This window comes from Silurus meridionalis, chromosome 10 (assembly GCF_014805685.1).
Source record: "Silurus meridionalis isolate SWU-2019-XX chromosome 10, ASM1480568v1, whole genome shotgun sequence".
Lineage (NCBI taxonomy): Eukaryota > Metazoa > Chordata > Actinopteri > Siluriformes > Siluridae > Silurus > Silurus meridionalis.
The window spans coordinates 26,349,714-26,370,582 of NC_060893.1; the positions used below are offsets into that span (position 1 = coordinate 26,349,714).

Sequence of the window (20,869 nt, forward strand, 5' to 3'; positions counted from 1 at the left end):
CGATTTTCTTCTCTATAACATCCGAAGGATTTGACCATTTCTGTCCATACAGGCTGCCCAGGTGCTTGTTCAGTCTCTTGTCATTTCAAGACTGGACTACTGCAACTCTCTGCTGGCAGGTCTCCCCTGAACGCTATTCGTCCACTGCAAATGATCCAAAATGCAGCTGCATGACTTGTGTTCAATCAGCCCAAGTTTTCCCACACCACCCCACTGCTGCGCTCCCTTCACTGGCTTCCAGTAGCTGCACGTATCAGATTCAAAACACTGACGCTTGCCTACAAGGCCAAAAATGGACCAGCACCATCTTACCTCAGTGACCTCATCACATCTCGCACTGCACCACACTGTCTGAGATCCTCCAGCACTGCTCGACTGGTACCACCTTCTCTCAGAATGAGAGGTAAGTACACTTCAAGGCTCTTCTCTGTTCTGGCACCGAGTTGGTGGAATGAACTTTCCCTAGATGCAGAGTCCCTGATTATCTTCAAACGACAACTGAAGACCTACCTCTTTCTGAAATACCTAAATTAGCACTTTCCAAGTTTGTAGAATTCGAGTAATATTTATATTAAGTTTGTAATCTTGCGTACCAGTGTAGATTTATTCATTACTAGAGATTTAAAGCACTTTTGTACGTCGCTCTGGATAAGGACGTCTGCTAAATGCCGCAAATGTAAATGTAAATGTAACTCCACATCATTATAAAAACAGGGATGGGAAAGGTGGATGGCCATGGCTGTGAATGGGCGTCAGATTGCTCTGAATGGATGCTGGGTGGAGAAGTTGATGGATAAAAGAATTCACTTAAAATTGCAGTGTCTAAACTGGAGATCTGGAAAAGGGGTGAAACTTTGTCACTTTGTCTTTGGGCGGATCAGATACACATGTAGCTGGTTTTTACCTGATGCACAGTGTGGTTACTACACCAACAGCAGATGTACACAAACAGTGTCCTTTTATCACTTTTTATTGATGTGTTTCGGTGCTTGAGCTTCTAAACAGATCACACACACACATTATATATAAAATGATCTAAAATGATAGAAGATGTAAAAGAACATTTTTTCCTCACTCTGATGTTTATTACTTTAATTAATGATCTTTAATGTAAAAGCTGTGATCAGTTTAATTATCAAATGTGATCAACACTTCCTGTTTTTGAGTTTCACACTGACCTGCACTTTCCTGTTCTTATTTAGCATAGTGTAATTTCCTCTCCTGTGTGTGTGTGTGTGTGTGTGTGTGTGTGTGTGTGTGTGTGTGTGTGTGTGTGTTTGTGGTTTTAACAGCAGATATTAATAGGAATATAAGTTTCCCATTTTGGTTTCTGTTCTTGACCCTTCAGAGTTGTTTCTTTTCCTCCATCAGTGCTTTTAAACAGAACAATCTGCAGATACACACAATTATTTATACACAACTCAATTCAGTGTAAATCAGTAATCTTAAACTTCAAACTAATTTCCCACTCATACCATCCAGCTGTAGAGCTTGGCTCTTTGAGACAGGGTGTTTTTTCAATTAAGGCAGCTGCTACACTGTCAATCTCTTCATTTCCATGATAGGCTTATATAGTATATAGTTTCTGCAGGTTGCTTAAGAATGTCAATTTCCATGTCCCTGGGAACTGACAGAAGTGTTCCATCCTTTCGAAATGCCTAATTACCTTGTCTTAGCCTTAACTCTCAAGAGCCTTGGTATCTGCGGAACAGAATGGAAATGGTTTGCTTCCTACCTGGAAGGTCACTCATACCAGGTAACATGGAGGGGATCCACATCTGCCCCGTGCAGACTCACCACTGGAGTCCCACAAGGCTCTGTACTTGGTCCCCTCCTTTTCTCCATCTATACCCACTTCATTGGTGAAGTCATATCCTCACATGGGTTTACTTATCACTGCTATGCAGATGACACTCAACTCATCTTTTCTTTCCCTCCATCAGATAGCACAGTTTCCGTTCGGATCTCAGCATGCTTGTCAGACATATCTTTATGGACGAGTGCTCAACAACTAAAACTCAACCCCAGGAAAAAACAGAACTGCTAATCATTCCAGGTGATTCATCTCCAGGTCAAGATCTCCAAATAACACTTCATGACTCTCTGCTCTCCCCTTCAGCCACTGCTCGTAACCTTGGGGTAACAATGGACAATGAACTGTTTTTTTTCCGCTAATGTTGCTCGTTCTTGTCGATTTTCTTCTCTATAACATCCGAAGGATTTGACCATTTCTGTCCATACAGGCTGCCCAGGTGCTTGTTCAGTCTCTTGTTATTTCAAGACTGGACTACTGCAACTCTCTGCTGGCAGGTCTCCCCCTGAACGCTATTCGTCCACTGCAAATGATCCAAAATGCAGCTGCATGACTTGTGTTCAATCAGCCCAAGTTTTCCCACACCACCCCACTGCTGCGCTCCTTCACTGGCTTCCAGTAGCTGCACGTATCAGATTCAAAACACTGATGCTTGCCTACAAGGCCAAAAATGGACCAGCACCATCTTACCTCAGTGACCTCATCACATCTCGCACTGCACCACACTGTCTGAGATCCTCCAGCACTGCTTGACTGGTACCTCCTTCTCTGAGAATGAGAGGTAAGTACACTTCAAGGCTCTTCTCTGTTCTGGCACCGAGTTGGTGGAATGAACTTTCCCTAGATGCAGAGTCCTGATTATCTTCAAACGACAACTGAAGACCTACCTCTTTCTGAAATACCTAAATTAGCACTTTCCAAGTTTGTAGAATTCGAGTAATATTTATATTAAGTTTGTAATCTTGCGTACCAGTGTAGATTTATTCATTACTAGAGATTTAAAGCACTTTTGTACGTCGCTCTGGATAAGGACGTCTGCTAAATGCCGCAAATGTAAATGTAAATGTAAATGTAACTCCACATCATTATAAAAACAGGGATGGGAAAGGTGGATGGCCATGGCTGTGAATGGGCGTCAGATTGCTCTGAATGGATGCTGGGTGGAGAAGTTGATGGATAAAAGAATTCACTTAAAATTGCAGTGTCTAAACTGGAGATCTGGAAAAGGGGTGAAACTTTGTCACTTTGTCTTTGGGCGGATCAGATACACATGTAGCTGGTTTTTACCTGATGCACAGTGTGGTTACTACACCAACAGCAGATGTACACAAACAGTGTCCTTTTATCACTTTTTATTGATGTGTTTCGTGCTTGAGCTTCTAAACAGATCACACACACATTATATATAAAATGATCTAAAATGATAGAAGATGTAAAAGAACATTTTTTCCTCACTCTGATGTTTATTACTTTAATTAATCATCTTTAATGTAAAAGCTGTGATCAGTTTAATTATCAAATGTGATCAACACTTCCTTTGAGTTTCACACTGACCTGCACTTTCCTGTTCTTATTTAGCATAGTGTAATTTCCTCTCCTGTGTGTGTGTGTGTGTGTGTGTGTGTGTGTGTGTGTGTGTGTGTGTGTGTGTGTTTGTGGTTTTAACAGCAGATATTAATAGGAATATAAGTTTCCCATTTTGGTTTCTGTTCTTGACCCTTCAGAGTTGTTTCTTTTCCTCCATCAGTGCTTTTAAACAGAACAATCTGCAGATACACACAATTATTTATACACAACTCAATTCAGTGTAAATCAGTAATCTTCAGAAATCTCAATCTAACTGTTTAAAATCATCCATTTTATATTTAATAAAATATAATATAAATTAACTGAATTTTAGTTAAATGATTTTTAAAGTAATATGTGGTGTTTCTCATGTATTGAGGGGGCTCGGGGGAGAGTGGTGTTTGGTGTGGAAATGTCATCATTATATTGGAGAATTAAACCCCAGACACACTCAATAACGTTTAATTTGTTTTATTTAGTTATCTGCTTTATTTTCTTTTTAACTTTGTAGACATGTTTTTTATTACCTCATTAGATTCACTGTTTATTTCTTTTTACTTTATTTTTTTTGTATAAATTTAGTTTTTGTTGTGTTCAAGTTTCTTAAATTAGCATTAGCTTAACCTTCTTTATCAGCTCATTGGTTCAATTCCTTGTGTGTATCTTTTGTTAATGTGGTTATTAATTTGTCTGTTCATTGATTTACCTCAGATTTTTTATGTCAGTTCTGTATTTAAATGTATTTATTTCCTCAGTATGAAGGAAATATAAATGTCAGTATGTAAAATAAGATGTAAGAAGTGTATTGAACTCTACAGCAGAAGAGAAGGACAGGATGTAGGAGGTGAAGCAGTTAAAGCAGAACACTAGAACATCTCTGTTCACATGCTCAGAGGAGGGAGTGTGTTAGAAATGGCAGCGTATCTGCTTCTGTTTACTCTGCAGCTGCTGTTTGGTGAGTTCACTACAAATAAATAGAAGATTTTGGACTAAATCATTAGTACTTTCCACATTAGCTGTGTTCAGGACGTCTGTATAGAGATTAGTGCACTCAGTTCTACAACAAACATGTTTTAAAGGGAGTTGAGCTGTGAGCTGTGTGTTTCTAGAGTTTACAGAGTGGAGATGAATCTTCTCTCTTCATGTGCTGTTGTTCTTTCAGGTCTCATTAGGCCGAGTCTCCTTCAGAACATTTCAGCTGATCTCATATCTGTTTCTCCAGGAGCAAACATCACTCTGCTCTGTAACATCACTAATTACTCACAGAAATCCTGGTATCAGATGATCTCAGCAGGGTTGAGGCAGATTATATCAGCCAGACAAAGGAAGCTGAACAAACACTTTTATGTGGATTATAATGTAGATGAGAGTCACTTTTATTTAACAGAAAGCAGCAGTTCAGTCAGTTTAGTGATTATTGGAGTTCGAGAGACGGATCTGGGGTTTTATTACTGTGGAGGACGAAATGATGAGACACACATTCAGTTTGGGAAACTCATCAGACTGAACTTTACAGGTCAGTAACTAAACTTCATTTACACACTTTACTGATGTCTTGGATTTTGTGCATATTTATTTATTTATTTATTTATTATAAAATATCTTGTTGTTACGTCTTCTTTTTTATATGTCTAGGGTGAAGCTGTAACATTCATACTGTGATCCATTCTGTGAATATGCCAGGGAAAAGGACACGTAAACCGAGTATAATATAAAAGGATTTATTCACACAAGGAGGAACAGGAGGGAATGGAGTATATACACAATATTTACACTAATCAGAAAAACCAAGGCATAATAAATAATCCCACAGGAGAGAGAGGCGGAGAGTGGCGCTAAAGAAAAGAACACAACAAAACCAACTACCTCAGTAATAAACCACTAACCTAACACTAAACAGAATTCTTCCGGCGCCTCTATACGCCCTAGCTTACCTACTCTAAACTAACAAAAATACAGAAGTAGCACACACTCCTAGCTAGTGTCTCTATACATAGTATCACCTACGTGTTGCAAGATGTAAGTCACGTGACATACTACCTGCCCAACACTCCTGGGGAAAACACAAGGGTTGTTGTTAGAATAAAACTACTCAAAACAAACAAGATAACATTCAACGAATGTGATACAAACAATAAGCAAGCAATGCTCCAAACACAACACAGCAAAAACAAATGGTGCTCATGGTGCTCTCTCCAATGTCCCTGCAGTCCTCTTTTTAAACCCCAACAGTTTACTGGATTGGCCACAGGTGCAGTCAGGTCACACACGTTGATTATCTCCCCAGCCAATTGCAGTCCAAAGGGGGCGGAACCTTGAGAAATTGACAGGAAGGTAAACCAATAGAGAGACAAACACACACACACACACAAACATCCAATGGGACGTAACACTCCCACCCTTTAAGAACCAACCAGCTTGGTGACATCTCTAAACTCTCGAAAGAGCATCTGCAAAAACGTTCTCAGATCCCTTTTTATGTCTAATTTCCAGATTATAATTCTGGACTATTAGAGACCACCGCATCAAACGCTGATTCTGGTTGTACATACGGGATAGAAACACAAGTGGGTTATGGTCAGTAAACACAACGATTGGTAAACTACTGGATCCGATATATACCTCGAAATGTTGTATAGAAAGCAACAATGCAAGAGTTTCCTTTTCAATGGTGGAATAATTTAACTTTCGTGAAAAGTAGCTAACAGGGTGATCTATACCATGTACATCCTCTTGCAGTAGAACAGCGCCAGCTCCAGCAGCGCTTGCATCAATTTCTAGTTTAAAACCTTGAGAGAAATCTGGAGCCAGAAGAACAGGGGTATTACATAAAAGAGTCTTTACACAATCCATCTCAATACCCTTTACGATGACACTCGAACCACAGGAGGTATCCTCAGAAAAATGTAATTTCTCTGCCACAATAAATGACTGCATCGCACCCGTGTCTCTAAGCATTTTAATTTCTTTCTGATCCTCACTATTACCCGTCAAAGAAATGAGCCCTTTAAAAATAAAAGGAGTGTAACTGTCATCAATCCTTTCTTCACAAGGCAAAGCAACAGCTGAGTTAAGAGTCTTTACAAATCCAACACTTTTAGGTTGTGATTGCGTTTTACGTTTTAACGCCAAACAATCAGCTATTACGTGACCAGATTTATGGCAATAGAAACACTCACGATTTTCCCGAGATCGCGGTGGACTGGATCTAGAATGAAAACGTGGTGATTGGAGAGAAACAGAGAGCTTCTGAGTTTTCTCAGCGTGTACAGAAGTGAAAACAGTCTTATGCGTTAAAACGAACTCATCCGCTAACACAGCTGCATGTGACAAAGAAGTTACTTTCTGTTCGTTCAGGTAAACTACAACACGTTCCGGCAGACAACTTTTAAACTCTTCTAATAAGACAAGTTCTCGCATCGAATCAAAATCTTTCACTTTGCTAGCAGTGCACCACTTATCGAACAGTATTCCTTTTTCTCGAGCAAACTCTACAAAGGTTTGTGTAGAATTCTTCTTATGGCCCCTAAATTTCTGCCTATATGCTTCTGGAACTAGCTCATATGCACGAAGGATAGCAGATTTTACGGTCTCATAGTTTAAACTCTCCTCTAGCGATAAGCTAGAGCAAACTTCCAGAGCTTTACCAAACAATTTACATTGTAACAGAAGCGACCAAACATCTTTAGGCCAGCGAAGGAAGTAGCACCGCTCGAAAGCATTGAAATAAGAATCTACTTCAGATTCTCTAAATTGGGGTACTAATGCAATATGCTTACTGACGCCAAACGAGGCGAGGATGAATCAACCGGAGGAGAAGAATTAGACTCTTGCGGGTCGGCTGCGCAGCGGACCCAGCAGCAGCCCCTTTCATCGCCTCCAGATCCAGCTGTCGCAGCCTTACCTGCGTGTCAGCCTCTATTTCAAGCCTGCGCACCTCCAGACGCATGGCTATCTCAGCCTGACGTGTTTGAGCTCTCTCTTGGGCATCGGATTGTAACCGAGCCAGGCGGACTTTCAGTCGCGCATCCCTCTAGAGTCAACAGAGCTGGGAGAGAATGGATCAAAGGCGGCAAGCCGGCCTTAGCTTCGGGCTGCCCTCCACTGCAGCATCAGCTATGCCACTCTGTGGATCCTCATCTCCAACAGTGAGAGGCCCAACAACAACGTCACTACGGCTTCCAACCTGACCGGTATCCACGCCTTCAGCCGTGTCTGACATGGGGAGTATTCTTAACTCTACCAAGCGCCTAGTATTTCACTCTTTATGTCTCTTTTAAGACCTTGTCTATTAACAACGATCTGGTAGTGGTCAGCTATCAGGAATAAATCTGGCTTCCGACAAAGATCAATCTGCTCTAATGAAGGAGAAACAATGAAATTCGACAAGCTAAACATGGTCACGATGCACAGCCAGCAAACAGACACTACTTCGTAATTCCACGCAAGTCACCTCGTTATACCAACTCAAACACGGTCATATTCCACCAGCATTCACAAAATGGCCACAGTATTTTGAACTATTTGGGAAGATAATCCCGGACAAGCCCCCATTAAATGTTACGTCTTCTTTTTTATATGTCTAGGGTGAAGCTGTAACATTCATACTGTGATCCATTCTGTGAATATGCCAGGGAAAAGGACACGTAAACCGAGTATAATATATGGGGTTTAAAACACAAACATCCAATGGGACGTAACACTTGTAAATATTAATATATAATAATATTTTATAAATGTTATTATTCAGACACTGGAAATGAATTTTCCAGCACTTAAACAGACAACAAACATTTACACACATTTATTAAGGTTATAACAATGTACTTTTAAAAATAATTAATTAATAATGTCATGGTTTTTAATATATGTATGGAGATTGTGCTTCTGCTCTACTTTTCTTTATTTATAATTATTATACAATTTCCAACACAGTCTCACTCCATTTCCTGATGTTGTCACAAACTTTATTCTATTGATTCATGTTTTTTTTCCCCATTTTTATCAGAGAATAAGGCAGAAAATAGATGCTCGATTAGGATTAGGGTTATAGTGTAATAAATGTGTGTGTCTCTAAATAATGTAGTGTCGTTAATTAATCAGCAGAATATATTTACTGTATTTTGACTGGATGGAAACACTGAGTATGGTTTATAACATCGAGTAGAAAATAAAGCAATAAAAACATGTTAAGTAAATGGAGCTTAAAGAATAAAAATCAGGAATAAAACAATACAGCATATTGAAATACATCACATAGAAAGTCGACCTCAATGACATGAAATAAAGAGGGAAATTCGTGTCGCCACAGCAGATCATCCGTCTTCATACCCCCCCTGTCCTCTACATCTGCCTCTGTCACACCAACTACCTGCATGTCTTCCTTCACCACATCCATAAACCTCCTCCTTGGTCTTCTTCTTTTCCTCCTTCCTGGTGTCTCCATCCTCAGCATTCTCCTACTGATATACCCCATGTCTCTCCTCTGCACATGTCCAAACCATCTCAATCTCACCTCCCTCATCGTGTCCATCATCGTCACTCCCAACGAAAACCTTAACATCTTCAGCTCTGCTACCTCCAGCTCCACCTCCTGTCTTTTACTCAACACCACTGTCACTATACCATACAACATCTCAGGTTTTAACACAGTCCTATAAACTTTCTCTTTCACAATCACAGATACTCTTCTATCACAAATCACTCCTGCTATCACTCTTCTCCACCCACTCCACCCTGCCTGCACTCTTTTCTTCACATCTCTTACACACTCTCCATTACTTTGCACTGTTGACCCCAGGTACCTGAACTCCTCCACCTTCTTCACCTCTTCTCCCTGCAACCGCACCCCTCCACTGCCCTCCCTCTCATTCACACACATGTACTCTGTCTTACTTGTACTGACTTTCTTTTCCCTTCTTACCAGCGTGTACCTCCACCTCTCCAGGCTTTTCTCCACCTGCTCTCTACTCGACCCACAAAGAAAAATATCATCCACAAACATTATAGTCCACGGAGACTCCTGTCTGACCTTGTCTGTGAACCTGTCCATCACCGCTGCAAACAGGAATGGGCTCAGAGCTAATCCTTGATGCAATCCAACCTTTACCTTAAACCAGTCTGTTGTTCCTACTGCACACTTCACTGCTGTCACACTGCCCTCATATGTTGTACCCTTAAAAAGGGGAAAAGTAACGGGAGAAGGTTCAAGAAACACACATGACGCAGCTCTCGCCTTCACTCGTCTGTATTGAATGCTTTTGAACAATGTATACAAGAAAACATACATTTCAACATTTGTGCACTCATCAACCAGTCACGACATTTTTAATGCTCTCTAAATTATCTTTTTAACTTAATTACCATATAAAATGTTAATTGTTTTAAAGTTATCAAAATACATTTTAATACTCCTTTTTAAATGAGTTCTCAAGTAACACAAAAATGAATTGTACTTTTAACAGCATCCAGCAGTATTCAGTATCTCAGCATCACATGGATTCACCCTTGTAGTGATAAATACAAAATAACTTTACAGCAAAATATGTGTACATGTATGTAGTAGTAACTAGCTTAAACACAAACGACACAGTACACACTCATATGTCGAGACTCGGTCACGACGGAGCCACGAGGTCTCCAACTGCTAGCATAAAATTACACATCTTTGCAGTTAGCACGAAACTCTTTAAATAACGCAAAAGTCTCTATTTTACCCATATAAAACCATAACACCATAACAAAATGCATTATAAACATATGTTATTATCTACATTGCTTTGTGATTGGTAAGTACCTTAAAAAGGGGAAAAGTAACGGGAGAAGGTTCAAGAAACACACATGACGCAGCTCTCGCCTTCACTCGTCTGTATTGAATGAGGAAGAGAAGCGCGCGCATGCAATCCCCCTACAGAAGCCCTGAGGCATTACCAATAGATCGACGAATAATCAACCAATAGAAGGATCAGAATTATCTACATTCCACTTCTCAATATTACTCGTCTAGTTTTTAACAGTGACAACCTTAATACAGTTTTTAACTTTGACAACCTTAAAATGTATTCTAATATAACCATTAATATAACAGACTATAGTAAACCTATTGTAAATTAGATGAGATAGAAACACTTGTCACATACTCCCCCTCAAAATTGATGTTGTCCCCAACATCCGAATGTAACCTTTGACCTTTAGTGCAAATAAAAATAAAAATAAATAAAGTTTAAACCATACTCTATTAATCAACACACAATGCACGGTTATTTCAGATTAACACTTCTGCTACATCGTATCTTATATAGTGCAATATTACAGACTGGAACTCTTTTCATACATTCCTTCAAGCACAGGTAAGTACCCAATATCTTTTAATGTCTTTGTTCCCTGTTTTGGTCTCTATTTCGTGTCCACTTAGGCACATGACTGCCGTGTTAACAGTTCTGTTTGTGCAACATGTTTTAAGTAAATTACACTCCCCTTTTACAAAGGTCCACGAGTGTGGTGTGATTCACTGCAACAGTGTCATATGAATGTGAGTGTAGGGTGTAACCACAGTCCACCTTATGTTCAACAGTCCATTTGAATGTGTATTCTGTGCTGAACAGTCCATTTTGAGTGTAATGTGTATGCATTTACTCAGTTCAGTTTCTATCTTTCATGCGCTTAGTAACATAAGTATTGTAAGTGATGTGGCTGTGCAATGTATGTCCACGGAACCCTCCAATTTGGTTTTTGTAATGTCCTAATGTTTTGGCAGGTTGGTGATCCAAGCTTATCATACGTGAAAACTCTCGGCCGTCTGTGCTGTCGTCTGGGCCGCTGAAGCATCTCACCACTTGAAACAAGCAAGGGGACAGCTTCCTCTAAAGACATATCCTCAACAAAACTGTCCTCTCCCTCCAATGAGGTTTCCATTTGGTTTGTCGTTACTTGTTCTCTATCTGGCTCAGGTGGCATGTTTTCCTTAGCCTGTGTGCATTCGAGCTCCGGAGGTGTACTACACACAGGGTTCATTGTCTCAGGTGAGCAAAGCTCAGATTGCTGCTGAAGTGACACTGGATAGTACTCCTCTCCATCATCCTCTTCGTCTGACTGCTGTGCTTCCTCTATTTGTTCCACATTCCTTTTCCTTGCTCTTGGCTGCACTGTCGTTTCAAGGGGCAGGTGGTCACATGGGAGGAGAAGGTTACGATGTAAAACCCTTGATCTCCCTTTTCCTTTCTCAGGTCTGAGTTCATAAACGGGAATATCTGGATTCACTTGGCGCACAACTGTGTGGATAATATCCTCCCAATGGTTCCTCAGTTTTCCTGTACCCCCACGAGGTGCCATGTTCCTGATTAAAACACGATCTCCAGGCTGTAATACTGAGCTTTTAGTTTTACTGTCATAATGTTTCTTACTTCTAATCGTAGCTTTGTGAGCATTCTCTCTTGTGATCTCATAGGCTTCTTCCATGCCCTCCTTCCACTTTTCCATGTAGTGATGGTGATTACAGTTTCCTTGTTCTGAGGTCAAGTTGAATAACATGTCAACTGGCAACCGTGGGGAGCGTCCATACAGTAAGTAAAAGGGGGAAAATCCTGTCACTTCACTGCGAGTACAATTGTATGCAAAGGTCAGTTTGTTTAGGGAGTCTTTCCAGTTATTTTTTTGTCTCTCTGTGAGGGTCTTTAACATTTGAAGTAGTGTTCGGTTAAACCGCTCTACCTGTCCATTCCCTTGGGGGTGGTAGGGAGTAGTTCTTGACCCAGCAACTCCACAGTACTTTTTCAGTTGTGTGAACAGTTGGTTTTCAAATTCACCACCTTGATCGTGGTGTATTCTTGTGGGGAAGCCAAATCTAAGTGTATAGTCATTAAATATTTTGTCTGCTGCTGTTTTTCCTGATTTTGAAGTTGTGGCGTATGCCTGGGCAAAACGTGTAAAGTGGTCAATGATTACAAGAATATATTCATAGCCACCTTTACACTTGTCAAGATGCAAGAAATCTACTGAGACAAGTTCGAATGGTTGAGTGGTGACAATGCTCGTCATCGGGGCTCTGGTCTCACGACTTGGCTTCTTGTGTTTGAGACATGCACACTTCCTTGTGACATAGTCTTCTATGTCTTTTTGCATATAGGGCCAGTAAAACCGGTCTCGGATCAGTGATGTAGTCCTGTCTACACCTTGGTGGCCCATTTCATCGTGAAGTTCCTTTAACACAGTACTTTTATATTTTTCTGGAAGAACCAGTTGTTTTCTACTTGTTGTTTTCCTGTACAATACCCCGTTTTCATTCATGTCCAGTTTGTCCCACTCTCTAAGAAGGCTTGTAATCTGTGGGCTGAGCTGTCTTAGTTTGTGACCTGATGGTTTATCTCCTGTCAATTTGAACTGAACCACGGGTCCCACAGTGGGGTCATTCCTCTGGTCATTTTTAACTTGTCCTGATGTTAGTGGATGGAGTAATGTGTCTGTAGTTAGCTTTTCACATTCAGCTGAGATACCCATGGACCAAGATACGCTTGACTCATCCTGACTTTCCACTGCTTGTGTCGCTGCTCCAATCACATCATACGACATTTCCTCTGAACACTCTTTCATAAACGTCTCCTCATCCAAAGGCATTCTGGACAAACTATCTGCATCAATATTTTCTTTACCAGGGCGGTATTTTATTGTGAAATGGAAGTCGGCCAGCTCTCCCACCCAGCGGCAGCCTGTTGCATTCAGTCTAGCAGTGGACAGTACATAGGTGAGTGGATTATTGTCACTGTAGACAGTGAAGAATGGTGCATAGTATAAGTGGTCGCGAAATTTCTCTGTGATCGCCCACTTTAGGGCTAGAAACTCTAACTTGCCTGAGTGCAAATGATAATTCTTTTCTGCCGCAGTCAAAGTACGGGACCCATAAGCAATCACACGTAGCTTTCCATTCTGTCTTTGATACAATACCGCCCCTAGCCCCTGATTGGAAGCGTCAGTATGGAGGATGAACGGCTGGGAATATTCTGGGAAACCTAGAACAGGGGGCTGAATAAGACATTCTATCAACCGTTCCAATATGGTTTGATGCACATCAGACCACTCAATTGCTGTGTTGGATGAAACTCCTCTACTGTTTCATTTTGTTTGCCACTTTCTCTTTTTATTTTTCAGGGTCTCAATCTCAACAGGTGTTTTGAGCAGGTCATACAAAGGGCTGGCAATACGTGAAAAATCCTTGATATACTGCCGGTAATAACTCAACAGTCCTAAAATTGCTCTCAACTCGCCAACAGTACCTGGTTGCTTATCTTTTAGGGCTCTTACCGCAGCAGTATCAGCAGGGTCCATTCTGTTTCCCTCAGCAGACACAATTCTCCCAAGGTACCGCACTTCTGTCTTAAACAGGTCACATTTTCTGGGTTTCAGTTTAATCCCATGCTCCCTCAGCCGTTGCAGCACCTTTCTGACGTCACTGACATGATCCTCAAACGTTCTGCTAAACACAAGAACATCATCGAGATATGGCACACAGATTTCATCCCTTAAGCCTTCTAAGCACTGTTCCATGCAACGTTGGAATGCTGCAGGTGCATTCATGAGTCCAAACGGGATCCGAACCCACTCATATAGGCCCCATGGGGTAACAAAAGCTGTTAAATGTTTACTTCCCTTTGCCATGAATCCCTGGTGGTACGCCTTACCCTGATCCAGCAGTGAAAAGAGGGTGTTTCCTCCAAGGGTGTCCATAATGTCCTGCACTCTGGGGATGGGATGGCGGTCTGGATGGGTTTTCTTGTTGAGCTCCCTGTAGTCAATACATAAGCGCATAGTACCATCTTTTTTTCTGACACAAACAACTGGAGAGGAGTAGGAAGAGGTCGACTTTTCAACCCACCCTTGTGCTATCAAGTCCTGTAAATAGTCTTTCATCTCTCTATATAAAGGTTTTGGAACAGAGAGGTAAGTTCTTGACACTGGCTCGCTGTCTTTTAGTGAAATATCCAATTGAAGATTCTCTGCACAGCCTATGTCATTATCAGACCTGGAGAATGACTCTGACTCTTCTCTTAACATCTGACTGACTGTCTGCCTCTGGTGTTCATTAAGGTGAGTCAAATCAACAGGAGGTTCCCATTGTTCTTCGGTAGGGGTACTTCCAATAGAATTTTGAGCCTGGACATGGTGAATGGATGCGGTTGGTAGGTTGTCTGTTTTAAATATGTTGGCAGGATACACTGACCCGGCTGACTGTACAGTTCCAATAACAGTCCTTCCTGACAGAATAATGTCATGACTTGTAGGGTTTTGCACAGTGACAATAATTTTTGGGGTCACCCCTGCCTTTACTGACACAAGCGTGTCACAAAACTCTAGTCCTTCAGGCCAACGTGGGTTATCATCAGGTTCAAAGATAAAAGTCTTATCCTCTCTGAAAACTGGGGCCTGTACTCGACACTCAATTTGGATGGAGGTATGTTTAGGCACACTGACTCTCTCATTGGCTGTCTTCACATTATAGTCACATGTCTGTCCTACACTCACAGCATTAATAAATATTTTGGCTTTGTTTTTCCTGAGATGAGGAAAAGCCATCCTTACTGCCATCACAAGGTTGTCTTTATCCACATGCTTCGTTTGACCTCGTAGATTATCTAGGACAAGACGCTCGATGACATTGAAGCCAATAATAGGACATTGTTGTTGTTTGCCTTTTAACACTAACATGGGTATTCTCAGCTCATCGTCACCAGCAGTTAGTTTAAAGGACACTTCGAGCCATCCAACATACAGCATTTCTGTTCCATTGGCTGCTTCGATTGCAAAGGGTCAAGAGGGTCAACTAGCTCTGATACATCTCTGAGAGGAACATCAGGTAAATGGCTGTTTTTCCATACCTCATCAATAGCACACACTTGGGAACCTGTATCCCAAAGTGCCTGGGTTTTCTGTTTGTGCAGGAAACACCAGATGACACACTTCTTTCCCACTAACTCACTTACAGTAGGTATTTTCTCTGGACCCAGCTTTTCCTTGCACTTTACTTTATCTTGTGACTGAGTTGCCTGCTTCTTGATAACTGAACATGCATATGGCTTACAAAGTCTTTTGTGTGTGGGCCAATGGTTTCCCTGACACTCTTTTGAACAGTATAGAGTGATTTTACAAACTGAACAACATTTTAATTCCCTACATCCTTTCTCTTCTTTACAGCCTGCACAAAAATGGGACTTATCGATATCACTGGTTGCTCCATGTCCCAAGGGGGCAACCCCTCTTAGTTTAAAGGGATTCTCCGAGCGGGCTCCACTGGTCTCTGTGCTTTACAACCTGCTCTGAAGTGTTCACTGCTTCCACATCTAAAGCAGTGCTGACAGTACTCCTCACCTGCTTGAGTACAGGAGAGACACCTTGGCTGAGGGCGTCGTGCTGGGTAAAACCTCTGTGGTGCAAACCTCTGCTGGAACTGGGCTGTCTCTCTCATCCGCCCAGGGCTGAATGCTGGTCGATATTCCTGCACTGCCGTTGGTGCCTGCTGGTGGTAAAATGGCATGTCATTTGAATCAGCATTATAAGGTGAGGATTGTGAGGGTGAAAACACTGGGTAAGGGGAGGGTACAATTGCTGGTTCTCTGCTTGGTGAGAGGCACTGTGGCGGTGCAGTTGTGGGTCTTTGTATGGTTTCCCTGATTTGACAGATCTCAGTTTTCAAGTCTTTCAATAGCACCATGTCAGAGCGCATTTCTTTGATTTCTGCAAGCAGATCAGGGGGAAGTATAGCTGAACTTTGTGAGGTGGCGGTTTTCTTTTCCATCGGAACTTCACTTGACTGTACAGTATTCACATTAGTTACACGTGATGGGGCAGCATGTTTCTTTTTGTCTTGCCTCTCTTTTTCATTGGCACATGAAATGTTCAATTTCTCCAACAGCAGCTCATCTGAGGTATCTGTCTGGAGGAGGTAGGGCTGTAGGTCACCTTTAATATTGTCACTCTGGAGGCCAGTTAGGACTGTATGCATAAACAGACTCTGGACTAATACTGGGTCATATTTTAGACTTGAATCAGCTTCCTGAGAAGCAAACAGGATTTTTTGTCTCAGATCCATTGCCCTGAGCAGGAAGTTTTGAGGGGTCTCTTTACTATTTTGAACCTCAGAAGTGAGTCGTTTATATAACTCTGTTGCGCCTCTCTCCTGGTAATGACACCTCAGGATCCTACGAAGGGCAGGCAGTGTTAATTTGTCTTTCCCTTCAAGGTAACTTCGTAACTGCAGACCTGGTGTGATAGCACGGATTACAGCATCAATAATCTCTGACTCTGGATAGTCTTTGCTGAGCCCAGTTTCAATTTGTTTGGCCAGGCTAGAAAATGTTAGCTTATCTTTTTGCCCTGGCTCACCTATCTGGCCAGATATCTTAAAATCTTTGCGCCACATGGAGCCATTAAGGGATGCTGAGGCCATATTTTTCTCTGGCTTGCTGGAACTGGCAGGGGGGTTCGTGCTTGTTTTCATTAGGTCATACATTGCGTTCTCTTTTTCTTTCAACGAAAGCCTTAACGCCTCTACCTCTTTCTGTAGGTTTTCCTGTAACTCAATTTGGCTGGAGATTTCATATTCACTTCCGTCCGTTGCCGTATTGATTTTATCTATTATGTCGTGTACACTGAGAAGGTCTGACATACCCTCATCCTCTAGGTTGGCCAATTCTTCCCGTTCAAGATACTTTATTACATGTGAAATCACTTGACTGCGAGTTTTACCAGTTACATGTTCTTTCCCTGGTCCTGAAATCTGCAGTGTATTGCATAATTTAATCAGCTGTTCAATAGTCAGTTTGTACAATGCTCCTTTAATCTCCAGTTGCAGTTTCTCCAATTCAGACTCCATTTTATTAGAGAGGACACAGACAGTTAAATGAAGGTTAATCTGACTTAATGGCTTTTTGCTACACCCTAGTGGTCAGTTTTGCTCACTTCAGGATACAAGATGCCAGATTTGTCTGAAGACCACTTCCACTGCCTTGCTGAACTCTTTTCTCGGATACCTGGGTTGTTTGAAGGGATGATCAACGCAAGGACTCCACTTACAGCTCAGGGGTGATCCTCAAGCCAAACATCCCAGCAGTGCCTCCAAAATGTTGTACCCTTAAAAAGGGGAAAAGTAACGGGAGAAGGTTCAAGAAACACACATGACGCAGCTCTCGCCTTCACTCGTCTGTATTGAATGCTTTTGAACAATGTATACAAGAAAACATACATTTCAACATTTGTGCACTCATCAACCAGTCACGACATTTTTAATGCTCTCTAAATTATCTTTTTAACTTAATTACCATATAAAATGTTAATTGTTTTAAAGTTATCAAAATACATTTTAATACTCCTTTTTAAATGAGTTCTCAAGTAACACAAAAATGAATTGTACTTTTAACAGCATCCAGCAGTATTCAGTATCTCAGCATCACATGGATTCACCCTTGTAGTGATAAATACAAAATAACTTTACAGCAAAAATGTGTACATGTATGTAGTAGTAACTAGCTTAAACACAAACGACACAGTACACACTCATATATGTCGAGACTCGGTCACGACGGAGCCACGAGGTCTCCAACTGCTAGCATAAAATTACACATCTTTGCAGTTAGCATGAAACTCTTTAAATAACGCAAAAGTCTCTATTTTACCCATATAAAACCATAACACCATAACGAAATGCATTATAAACATATGTTATTATCTACATTGCTTTGTGATTGGTAAGTACCTTAAAAAGGGGAAAAGTAACGGGAGAAGGTTCAAGAAACACACATGACGCAGCTCTCGCCTTCACTCGTCTGTATTGAATGAGGAAGAGAAGCGCGCGCATGCAATCCCCCTACAGAAGCCCTGAGGCATTACCAATAGATCGACGAATAATCAACCAATAGAAGGATCAGAATTATCTACATTCCACTTCTCAATATTACTCGTCTAGTTTTTAACAGTGACAACCTTAATACAGTTTTTAACTTTGACAACCTTAAAATGTATTCTAATATAACCATTAATATAACAGACTATAGTAAACCTATTGTAAATTAGATGAGATAGAAACACTTGTCACACATACATGTCCTGCACCACCCTCACATACTTCTCTGACACACCAGACTTCCTCATACAACACCACAAATCCTCTCTCCACCCTGTCATATGCTTTTTCTAAATCCACAAACACACATTGCAACTCCTTCTGACCTTCTCTATACTTCATAAACATTCTCAAAGCAAATAAGTCGTCTGTGGTGCCCTTCTTTGGCTTGAAACCATACTGTTGCTCACAGATGGTCACCTCTTCTCTCAGCCTGGCTTCCACTACTCTTTCCCATAACTTCATGGTGTGTCTGATCAACTTTATTCCCCTGTAGTTACTGCAGGTCTGCACATCTCCCTTATTCTCAAAGATCAGTACCAACATACTCCTTCTTCATTCCTCAGGCATCTTCACACCTTCCAGAATCTTGTTAAACAATCTGGGTGAAAAGTTTACTGCATCTCTCCTAAACATTTCCACGCTTCTATCGGTATGTCATCTGGTCCAACCGACTTTCCACTCTTCATCCTTTTAATCGCTGCTCTCACTCCCTCCTTACTAATCCTATCCACTTCCTGCTTCACCATCTCAACACCATCCAACCATCCTTTCTCTCTCATTTTCCTCATTCATCAGCTGCTCAAAATACTCCCTCCACCTTCTCAACACACTCTCCTCACTAGTCAACACATTTCCATCTCCATCCTTTATTGCTCTAACTTGCAGATCATCCTTCCCTGCTCGGTCCCTCTGCCTGGCCAATCGCTACAAATCCTTTACTCACTGGCTTGTGGAATGTAAAGTTCACACTGAGTCTTCCAGAAGCCTGAAGTTTCCCTCAGCACTATACTGAGATCTCTGTGTGCTTCTGTGTGTGTTTTAGGTGGCAGCAATAATGGATCTTCATCAGAGGCTTCAGATTCACAGCCGCCTGCTAGAAATGTTAACGACTGGATTAGAAATGTGATTGTAATGTGTGTGTGCTTCGTCTCCGTCCTAATAACCATCTGCATGTGTGTGTTCTGCAGCAGGGTTCTAGGTGAGACTAGAGGTGAAATTTTAGGCTGAATATTTATTTATGATTTTATATTTATACTAATGAAATTCTCTTTAAGGAAAATTAACATCATGCAGCTTCTTCAGTCACACCACCGACTCCACTGATAAGGTAGGAACTCTTACATTAATGGCAAAACAAACATCATTGCAATTTTTTTTATTTTTTTTTATTCACATTTAATAATAAAAAAATACTCCAATTATTTATTCTGATTTTACTGCAATTCATGTTTTCTGTTGTTTTGCTTGTCGTTACTGGGGGTTTTTAGATGTTCAGAGTTGGTGGTTGAACATTGAGCTATTAGAGTTTCTATAAAGTGACTGTTATGTGGCTGGGAAATGGGTTTGTTTTGATTGGATTGGCATCGACATGTTTATTTCTAATGGTCTACTTATATGTTAAGGTTTTACAATATTAACAAATAAAAGTAAACTTTTAGATCTTGAAGTAAATCCCAGTCCTTATGAAAGCATCCAGTAGAAAGTATTCTGATGAATTGAACTCATTTCTTTATGATTAAATAACATTGATCAGTCCAATGCTACAATAATAAACAAATTTCCACAATAAACAGAAGTAAAAAGTTTAGTGCTGATTCATCACCTGAATCTCTCTGCAGGCTGAAAACATTTATTATACCACTGTTCAGTACAAAAGAATGTCCACTGCATCTGCTACGAACATCAAGTCAGACTGCAGGACTGATTCCTAACTGTTACCTCACAGCTGCAGAGACACTGACAAGCACAAGGTGCACAAATATTTCTTTCTTTCTAAATAGAATTTCTAAATATGAAATGTCTCTGTGTGTGTTTGTATAGATAGATGGATAGATAGACTTTTTTGTTTATTAAATAAAAATATCCATATTTATGCAGCAAGAAATTAAAGCTTTAATGAGGTTATCTAATTTTAGTTTACACATGAAACCTCTAAATTTGGTTTTATTGTTTTGTTATTTACATTATTTACACACTTTGTTTTTCAGCTGCTAAATGCTGATGACCCTCATCTCCTCCTCTCCTTTCCTCCTTTAATTATTAATGTTTCTGCTTTGATCTCAGTATGTTTATTAGAGATCTCACCATGGATAGAAGATCATCTTAAACTTAATCCCAACAAGAGCTGAGCTGCTGTACATTTCTGACTTCATTCCCATGTTATTCGATTTTCTTTTACAAATTTAAGAAATAAAGTTACAGCCGAGCTTAGAAAGGCCAAAGCCATTTTTTTCCTTGAAATCATTAGAAATGCACAAGTGGCATATGTGGATCAGGGAAGAGTGGCGGGAGCGGTCTTCCTTGATCTGCGTGAAGCTTTTGATACTGTTAATCACCAGATATTCTATAGTAAATTAAATCAATATTGTCTCTCTGAGCAC

At 40.7% G+C, this 20,869-nt stretch overlaps 2 protein-coding genes across 2 annotated transcripts; one reads left to right on the plus strand and one right to left on the minus strand.

The window, feature by feature from the left end:
- The first annotated feature begins 4,204 nt into the window (after positions 1-4,204).
- On the plus strand, positions 4,205-20,640 carry LOC124392126. Its single transcript, XM_046858824.1, has 6 exons — positions 4,205-4,334; positions 4,542-4,895; positions 19,312-19,467; positions 19,544-19,596; positions 20,108-20,239; positions 20,477-20,640. The coding sequence occupies exons 1-5, from the start codon at positions 4,265-4,267 to the stop codon at positions 20,198-20,200; spliced, it is 726 nt and encodes a 241-aa protein (XP_046714780.1). The 5' UTR covers positions 4,205-4,264; the 3' UTR covers positions 20,201-20,239; positions 20,477-20,640.
- LOC124392115 lies at positions 5,085-17,240 on the minus strand. Its single transcript, XM_046858804.1, has 3 exons — positions 15,737-17,240; positions 9,411-9,554; positions 5,085-5,693 (listed from the first exon to the last, which is right to left on the minus strand). The coding sequence occupies exons 1-2, from the start codon at positions 17,238-17,240 to the stop codon at positions 9,541-9,543; spliced, it is 1,518 nt and encodes a 505-aa protein (XP_046714760.1). The 3' UTR covers positions 5,085-5,693; positions 9,411-9,540.
- Positions 20,641-20,869: the final 229 nt, after the last annotated feature.

Coding starts and splice junctions, on each gene's coding strand:
- LOC124392126 (XM_046858824.1), top strand. CDS start 4,265: ATGCTCAGAGGAGGGAGTGTGTTAGAAATGGCAGCGTATCTGCTTCTG. Junction 19,468..19,543: donor GTTCTGCAGCAGGGTTCTAG/GTGAGACTAGAG, acceptor ATTCTCTTTAAG/GAAAATTAACATCATGCAGC. Junction 19,597..20,107: donor CCACCGACTCCACTGATAAG/GTAGGAACTCTT, acceptor ATCTCTCTGCAG/GCTGAAAACATTTATTATAC.
- LOC124392115 (XM_046858804.1), bottom strand. CDS start 17,240: ATGGAGTCTGAATTGGAGAAACTGCAACTGGAGATTAAAGGAGCATTG.